The 9,201-nt window shown below is 48.8% G+C and overlaps 1 protein-coding gene across 1 annotated transcript in view; it reads left to right on the top strand.

Annotated features, from left to right (window-relative positions):
• Positions 1 to 9,201, top strand: part of LOC124010647 (collagen alpha-1(XXIII) chain-like) — a 485,745-nt gene that overhangs the window by 206,254 nt on the left and 270,290 nt on the right. The window contains exons 6-7 of the mRNA XM_046323317.1: positions 8,457 to 8,483; positions 8,573 to 8,599. Of these exons, the coding sequence (XP_046179273.1) occupies positions 8,457 to 8,483; positions 8,573 to 8,599 (54 nt within the window). The remainder of the gene's footprint in view (positions 1 to 8,456; positions 8,484 to 8,572; positions 8,600 to 9,201) is intronic.

Genomic DNA, 9,201 nt, shown 5'->3' with positions numbered 1-9,201 from the left:
AGCTCTTCCTAAGGCCTTGCAGCAGACCTACACCTTTCCTCATGTTCACACCCAGGCCTCAGCTCTTCCTAAGGCCTTGCAGCAGACCTACACCTTTTCTCATGTTCACACCCAGGCCTCAGCTCTTCCTAAGGCCTTGCAGCAGACCTACACCTTTCCTCATGTTCACACCCAGGCCTCAGCTCTTCCTAAGGCCTTGCAGCAGACCTACACCTTTCCTCATGTTCACACCCAGGCCTCAGCTCTTCCTAAGGCCTTGCAGCAGACCTACACCTTTCCTCATGTTCACACCCAGGCCTCAGCTCTTCCTAAGGCCTTGCAGCAGACCTACACCTTTCCTCATGTTCACACCCAGGCCTCAGCTCTTCCTAAGGCCTTGCAGCAGACCTACACCTTTCCTCATGTTCACACCCAGGCCTCAGCTCTTCCTAAGGCCTTGCAGCAGACCTACACCTTTCCTCATGTTCACACCCAGGCCTCAGCTCTTCCTAAGGCCTTGCAGCAGACCTACACCTTTCCTCATGTTCACACCCAGGCCTCAGCTCTTCCTAAGGCCTTGCAGCAGACCTACACCTTTTCTCATGTTCACACCCAGGCCTCAGCTCTTCCTAAGGCCTTGCAGCAGACCTACACCTTTCCTCATGTTCACACCCAGGCCTCAGCTCTTCCTAAGGCCTTGCAGCAGACCTACACCTTTTCTCATGTTCACACCCAGGCCTCAGCTCTTCCTAAGGCCTTGCAACAGGGATATTAAACACATAGTTCAGACCTCTTCTATACTATGCTGAAAGAAGGAGGGGCGTTGCTCCACACACACACAAACACCCTGCTGCAAAAGTCATTTTCCAGAAATGTGCTTAAAAACGGTCTAATTGGGTGGAATGCTTATGTAGGCAGAGTCACAGCTCCCAGAATCCTCAATGATTAGAATCCTCACTGATTAGGACAAGGAGACAATATGGCAGAGAGGAGACTATGAATACACACAGACAAAAAGGCTATGTTCCCTTCTCCCCTACTTTTAGTGGTAATTTGAGGCCTATTTCTCTCTCTCTCTCTCTCTCTCTCTCTCTCTCTCTCTCTCTCTCTCTCTCTCTCTCTCTCTCTCTCTCTCTCTCTCTCTCTCTCTCTCTCTCTCTCTCTCTCTCTCTCTCTCTCTCTCTCTCCCCTCTCTCTCTCTCTCTCTCTCTCTCTCTCTCTCTCTCTCTCTCTCTCTCTCTCTCTCTCTCTCTCTCTCTCTCTCTCTCTCTCTCTCTCTCTCTCTCTCTCTCTCTCTCTCTCTCTCTCCCCTCTCTCTCTCTCTCTCTCTCTCTCTCTCTCTCTCTCTCTCTCTCTCTCTCTCTCTCTCTCTCTCTCTCTCTCTCTCTCTCTCCTTCCGTTTGTGGTATAAGATGAAGGGTTCTGCTGCCTTTTTGTTTGGGCCTATTTTTATCTGCATTCCAGCTTTTTATTTTTCCTCCCCGGTCTGTTGTGTAGGTCCAAAACACACAAACACACTCACACACCCTCATCACTGGCTCTGTCCTACATGGTCATGTCATGCATCACACATTACAGTCCTCCACTGGCCCATAATGGAAGTGGTCCTTTATATAGGTATCATCCGCTTATCAATCACATCGACTTTCATCGAGTTCTCTGGGTTTTATGGTCTTGTTAAAATGGATATTATCAACTGTTTTGTCGTTGTAGAGAATTGTGCGGTTCTTTTTTTCTAATGTTCCAGTTTGGATGTCAGTAGCACTCAGAAGGTTAAAATACTGTGGAACTGTCAACAAAGAGTATAGGTTTTATTGTTTGGAGTAGTCACACGCACACACACACACACACACACACACGTAGTCACACACACACACGTAGTCACACTAACACATAGTCACACTCACATGTAGTCACACTCACGTAGTCACACTCACACGTAGTCACACTCACATGTAGTCACACACAGTAGCGCATGTTTAAAACTGGATACTTTTAGACTATTAATTATTAGCAGTATTTTACTGGGCGACTTTCACTTTTGATTGAATCATGTTCTATGTTCTACAGATGTGCTAGGCCCACTCACATAAGGTCAGAAAGAGATGTAGAACACACACACACCCACGTCAAGTTCACAGGCTGCTGTGTGGCTTGTTAGGCCTCATAAATCAGTCTTCCCCTGGTCTGGTTCAGAGTCTTCCTGCCGACGGAGACCTCATTGTGCGCACCTCATTGTGCGCACTTCGTCTTCTCATTCTGACCAGTCTCAGGGGGGCCAGATGCACCCATATCACACACACACACACACACACACACACACACACACACACACACACACACACACACACACACACACACACACACACACACACACACACACACACACACACACACACACACACACACACACACACACAGGGAGGTGTTTTTCACCTGCCCTGAATGAAATCAGGGTTTGTAGAGCATTCAGCCCTGCATTACTGTGGTTCCCCTAAATGTGTGATAAAATACTACACACACACTCACACCCTGTCCCTCGCTCACACTTCTGTTACACAGCCCCAGCCCAGGTGGGCTGTAGGATCTGGTTTGTTTTGCTTCATCTCTTCATCAAGACATAAAGGAATGCTTGAAATCATGAACCTTGCCCCCCCAGGGGTCGGATCTTTTCCCTATCTCCACCCGAACGAGCTGCTATGGATACCTACATCAAGGACGCTCTGGAAGCAGGCCTCATGCGTCCATCCACCTCCCCGGCGGGAGCAGGGTTTTTCTTTGTGGCCAAGAAAGACGGTGGATTACGTCCTTGCATCGACTACCGGGGACTCAATGCCATAACCGTCCGTAACCGTTACCCGCTACCCCTTATGGCCACAGCCTTCGAGCTGCTCCAGGAAGCAGTTGTTTTCACTAAGCTTGACCTGCGGAATGCATACCATCTTGTGCGGATCAGACCTGGTGACGAGTGGAAGACCGCTTTCAACACGCCTACTGGTCACTATGAATACTTGGTGATGCCCTTCGGCCTGACCAACGCCCCAGCGGTGTTCCAAGCGCTCATAAACGATGTGCTTAGGGATATGCTTAACATATTTGTGTTCGTTTACTTGGATGACATCCTCATCTTTTCGAGCTCTCTTCAAGAACACACAAAGCATGTTAGACAAGTACTCAAACGCCTCCTAGACAGCCATCTGTACGTTAAGCCGGAAAAATGTGAATTCCATTCATCCCGAGTACAATTCCTGGGATTTGTAGTGGAACCCAGTCGAGTCCAAATGGACCCCAGGAATGTAGGGGCGGTAGCGAATTAGCCCACCCCCAACTCCGTTAAGGAAGTTCAGCGTTTCCTGGGCTTCACTAACTTTTACCGCAAGTTCATCAAGAACTTCAGCTTGGTGGCAGCCCCTCTCTCAGCTTTAACCAAGGGTGGCAATGCAAGGTTTTTGTGGGGAAGAGAAGCTGAGACGGCCTTCCAAGGACTCAAGCAGCGCGTCCTCTCTGCTCCCATCCTGATACTACCGACTACGGATGAACCGTTTGTGGTGGAGGTAGACGCCTCAGAGGTTGGTGTTGGAGCTGTCCTGTCTCAGAGGGGTGAAGACAAGAAGCTTCATCCGTGTGCTTGCTTCTCACACCGGCTTACCCCGGCTGAGAGGAACTACGATGTGGGGGATCGTGAACTCCTAGCGGTTAAGATGGCATTGAAGGAATGGAGACACTGGCTCGAGGGGGCTTCTCACCCGTTTCAAGTGCTTACGGACCACAAAAATCTGGAGTATATCCAGCAGGCGAAGCGGTTGAACTCTAGACCAGCTAGATTGTCTCTTTTCTTCAATCGATTCCAGTTTATCCTCACCTATCGGCCCGGGTCGAAGAATCTCAAACCGGATGCCCTGTCCCGAGTCTACGCTCCTGCCATTCAAGATGACACGGACATGCCTGTCCTTCCTGCTGCTAAGATCGTGGCTCCGATCTCGTGGCAAGTTGAGGATACCGTGAGACGAGCTCAAGCTATTGAACCGGACCCGAAAGGAGTTCCTGCCAATCGGTTGTTTGTCCCCAAGGCAGTGAGGACTCAGGTCCTTCTGTGGGGGCACTCCTCCCGCCTCACCTGTCACCCGGACGTAGGTCGCACCTTGGAGTTCATCCAGCGTAAGTTCTGGTGGCCTACTATAAGAGAAGACGTTGCCACTTTCGTCAATGCCTGCCCCGTGTGCTGCCAGGGCAAATCTTCTCACCTCCGCCCGCAAGGACTCCTTCACCCTTTACCTGTTCCCCACAGACCCTGGTCCCATATCTCGTTGGACTTCATTACTGGCCTTCCTCCATCCCATGGCAATACTACTATCCTAGTCGTTATCGACAGGTTTTCAAAGGCGGCCAGGTTCGCCCCTCTGACTAAGTTACCTTCTGCCAAGGAAACGGCTGAGTTGGTAATTAATCATGTGTTCCGAGTCTTCGGCATTCCTCAAGATATGGTTTCTGACAGAGGTCCCCAGTTCGCCTCTAGGTTTTGGAAGGCCTTCTGCCAACTCATGGGGGCTTCTGCCAGTCTATCTTCAGGGTACCATCCGGAGTCCAACGGCCAAACTGAGAGGATGAATCAAGAGCTGGAAACCACCCTCCGATGTATGACTCGTAACAACCCGTCCACATGGTCGTTCTTCATTGTTTGGGCCGAATACGCGCACAACACCTTGCGCTCCTCCTCCACTGGTATGTCCCCGCACGAGTGTCAGTTTGGCTATGCCCCTCCATTGTTCCCGGACCAGGAGGCAGAAGTCAGAGTGCCTTCAGCCTTGAAGTTCGTCAGACGCTGTCGGCTTATGTGGAGGAAGACCCGTCTTAATCTTATGCGTTCCTCACAGAGGTACCAACAACAAGCCAACAGACGTCGCCGTCCCGGGCCTACCCTGCGCCCCGGCCAGAGTGTCTGGCTCTCCACAAGAGACTTACCACTACGGGTGGAGTCTCGCAAGCTGTCCCAAAAATACATCGGTCCCTTTAAGGTTGCCAGGAGAGTTAACCCAGTTTCTTATCGCCTACACTTACCCAGATCCCTTAAGATTAATCCCACATTTCACATTTCCTTATTAAAACCTGTTGTTTTTTCTCCCCTTGTCCCGGCAGACAGACCTCCCCCTCCGCCTCGTGTCATTGGAGGCCAGCCGGCTTATACAGTCCATTGGATACTGGATTCCCGCCGGGTGCAGCGGTCCTGGCAGTATCTGGTGGACTGGGAAGGCTACGGTCCCGAGTAGCGCTCCTGGGTTCCTGCCAAAGACATACTGGACCCTGACCTCATTCGTCAGTTCAGGGCCCTCCACCCTGAGAGAGCTGGTAGGAACGTCAGGAGCCGTTCCTAGGGGGGGGATTCTGTCAGGATTTGGCCAGGGTTGTTCCGGTTTTTGGTCACTAGATGCCCCCATTGTGCCTTTTGACCTTTTGTTTTCCCTTGATCCCCATTATTATTTGCACCTGTGCCTCGTTTCCCCTGATTGTATTTAAACCCTTTGTTTTCCTCAGTCCTTTGCTCTGTGTTTGTATGTTAGCACCCAGCCCTAGTTCTCTGTGAACTCTTGTTGATCCCGGTGGACTCTCTTGTGGAATTCTGTTTTTTGTTCTTGTTTATTTTTGAGTATTTTTTTAGGCTTTTTGTGCTATACCTTCCACCTTGTGGATTTACCTTTTTGTCTTGGAGGATTACCTTTGTTCTTGTGGAATTCCTTTTGAGGTTGTGGAGTTACATGTTTTCCTGAAGAACTTCACTTTTTACTTCATTAAATACACCGTCTCAAGTACTGCTGTGTCTGCCTCATCTTCTGCGTTCTGCCAACTATTCGTGGCTCAGTTGGTTAAGTGACTGTTTCTCACTCCGGAGACCCGGGTTCGTAACCGGGTCCTGACACCTTGTTTGGAGACCACTGACCTTGTTTTCCAATTAAAAGCCAGTTGCTTATATAACCATTAGGGCCCATGTAATCAGGTACACATTATGGTTCTTCAACACCCCCCGAGTTTTAGAGAAAGACAATCATAGCTTCAAATAGAAGCATGCCATCTCATTATGAGACCAACGGGAGACTACGAACAGTAAAACAAACTTACATAGTCCTTATTTCAAAAGTATCACTTTTGCTCTCTCTCTCTCTTCCCTCCTTTCTTCCTCTCCTCCCTCCATCCATCAAAGTGCAAAGGGACAGACACAGCCGTAGGATTCGCTTCAGGACACTTTGGTACAATGTACCCTAGGGGCTAGTTAAACAGTGAGATGTCCCACTGGAAGTGTTCAGGGGGTCAGGGGTCAGAGCTGTAATAGGGTTAAACGGTGTTCAGACAGGATGGCTGGGCCACGTATGGATCCCTTGGGTCTTTGTCACACGACCAAAGGGAGCCTGAACGAAATCAATGTTTTCCTGGTTATTTTCCCAGAGACAGGTACTGAGTTGAGAGGCGCTTTACATCCAGATCACATACTGACTGTATGAGAGAATGGAGCCGGAGGGGATGGCTGCTGTTTTACGGGCTCCTAACCAACTGTGTTATTTTGTTAGTTTTTTTGCATTGTTGCTACCATCTCTTATGACTGAAAATAACTTCTGGACATCAGAACAGCGATTACTCACCTCGAACTGGACAAAGATTTTTGAAGGATATACTGCGTTCCCGGAAACGGGCCCAAATCCCTGTGATTTGCGTGAAGAAAAGTCAGAGAAAAAGGGGGTGGATGTCAGGCTGCCTTCTGAGAATTCATAGGCGAGTGAGTAAACCTCCACTACCATCCGTTCTATTGGTCAACGTGCAATCATTGGAAAACAAAATGGATGATATACGATCAAGACTATTCTACCAATGGGACATTAAAAACTGTAATATCATATGTTTCACTGAGTCGTGGCTGAACGATGACATGGATATTATAGAGCTGGCAGGATTTTCCATGCATCGGAAGGACAGGGAAGCTACGTCTGGTAAGACGAGGGGCGGGGGTATGTGTCTATTTGTCAATAACAGCTGGTGCGCGATGTCTAATATTAAAGAAGCCTTGAGGTATTGCTCACCTGAGGTAGAGTTCCCCTATGATAAGCTGTAGACCACACTATCTACCAAGAGAGTTCTCATCTATATTATCCGTAGCTGTTTATTTACCACCGCAAACAGGATGCTGGCACTAAGACCACATTCAATGAGCTGTATAAGGCCATAAGCAAACAAGAGACTTTAATGCAGGCAAACTTAAATCCATTTTAGCTCATTTCTACCAGCATGTCACATGTGCAACCAGAGGGGAAAAATACTCTAGACCACCTTTACTCCACACACAGAAACGCATACAAAGCTCTCCCTTGCCTTCCATTTGGCAAATCTGACCATAATTCTATCCTCCTGATTCCTGCTTACAAGCGAAAACTAAAGCAGGGAGTACCAGTGACTCGCTCAATACGGAAGTGGTCAGATGACGCGGATGCTACACTACAGGACTGTTTTACTAGCACAGACTGGAATATGTTCCGGGATTCATCCAATGGCATTGAGGAGTATACCACCTCAGTCATCGGCTTCATCAATCAGTGCATTGACGACGTTGCCCCCATAGTGACCGTACGTACATATCCCAACCAGAAGCCATGGATTACTGGCAACATCTGCATCGAGCTAAAGGCTAGAGTTGCAGTTTTCAAGGAGCGGGACACTAATCCGGACGCTTATAAGAAATCCCGCTAAGCCCTCAGATGAACCATCAAACAGGCAAAGCGTCAATACAGGATTAAGATTGAATCCTACTACACCGGCTCTGACGCTCGTCGGGTGTGGTAGTGATTGAAAATTATTACGGACTACAAAGGGAAACCCAGCCACGAGCTGGCGAGATGAGCTAAATGCCTGTTATGCTCACTTCGAGGCAAGCAACACTGAAGCATGCATGAGATCATCAGCTGTTCCTAACTACTGTGTGATAACGCTCTCGGTAGCAGGATGTGAGCAAGACCTTTAAACAGGTCAACATTCACAAATCCGCGGGGCCAGATGGATTACCAGGACGTGTACTCAAAGCATGCGTGGACCAACTGGCAAGTGTTTAGGAGGTCAGTTTATTTACCTACCTCTGTTACAGATGTTTGGTCTGGTCTGGGCAGAGAAAGCACATCCGCCCGAATCCGTTGTATACAAGACATACACAGATACACATAGAGGATACAAGCGCCATAAATTACCATACCTCCAGGCTGTTTCATGTTGTACTACTGGGGTGACCTCATTGTTGGTTTGGCTAACAGAAACAGTGTGGTCCTTTACTTTATCTAAGTCATCAGTGAGATTTTCCAGCAGCCATTGACTCATTTTATTTGTTGTTCTTTATTGAATCTCTGCATGGAACAATCCCTGCTCAAAACACATGGGTTCATCTGTCATGAATGTTTTTTTCTACCTCCCTCTCTCCCTCACTCCCTCTCTCCCTCTCTCTGTAGGGCCCGCTTGGCATGGATGGCAAACCAGTGAGTATCTATTTGATAGATGAATGAAATGTGCTCTCGTTGTACTATTTTATTGATTTGAACTCTGGAACTCTCTCTCCTCTTCATAGGGTCTCCCCGGTCCTAAAGGAAGTCAGGTAACACTGTCTCATTCCTGCTTCGGTTGTCTTGATGTTGGGATTGGGAAAACAATGGTAAATTCCACACAGTTCTATGCACATGTATTTAAGTCTGTGTGAACCAGGTTCATCTTGGAATCTGTAAGCCGGGTGACACTTTCCTGCTCATCATCAATAGTTATGTATTGTCCCAGTTGGAAAATCCAGCCATAGTGAGTTGGTGAGGTCAACATCAGTAGCCATCATGTTACCAATCCAAAAGTTGTTTCAGCCTCTCAAGACCTACCTGAGAACGGAGCACTGAAAGCCCCATTCAGCCCAGTCCTAGGCTCAGCCAGTCCCTGGAGATGCACTGCCCAACATACCTCCCAACACCCTGCCCAACACGCTGCCCAACACCCTGCCCAACATGCTGTCCAACACGCTGCCCAACATGCTGCCCTACCCCCTGCCCAACCCTCTGCCCAACACGCTGCTCAACACCCTGCCCAACACGCTGCCCAACATACTGCACAACACACTCACCACGGAGATAGGGAGATGGGAAGGGGGAGGAGGAACCAACACAGAGCAGAGAGAGGGAGAGAAACGGAGATGAACAGAGAGAGGGACAGAGAGAG

Source organism: Oncorhynchus gorbuscha, linkage group LG23, assembly GCF_021184085.1.
Source record: "Oncorhynchus gorbuscha isolate QuinsamMale2020 ecotype Even-year linkage group LG23, OgorEven_v1.0, whole genome shotgun sequence".
Classification (NCBI taxonomy): domain Eukaryota; kingdom Metazoa; phylum Chordata; class Actinopteri; order Salmoniformes; family Salmonidae; genus Oncorhynchus; species Oncorhynchus gorbuscha.
This window is presented reverse-complemented; position numbering and strand designations above follow the sequence as displayed.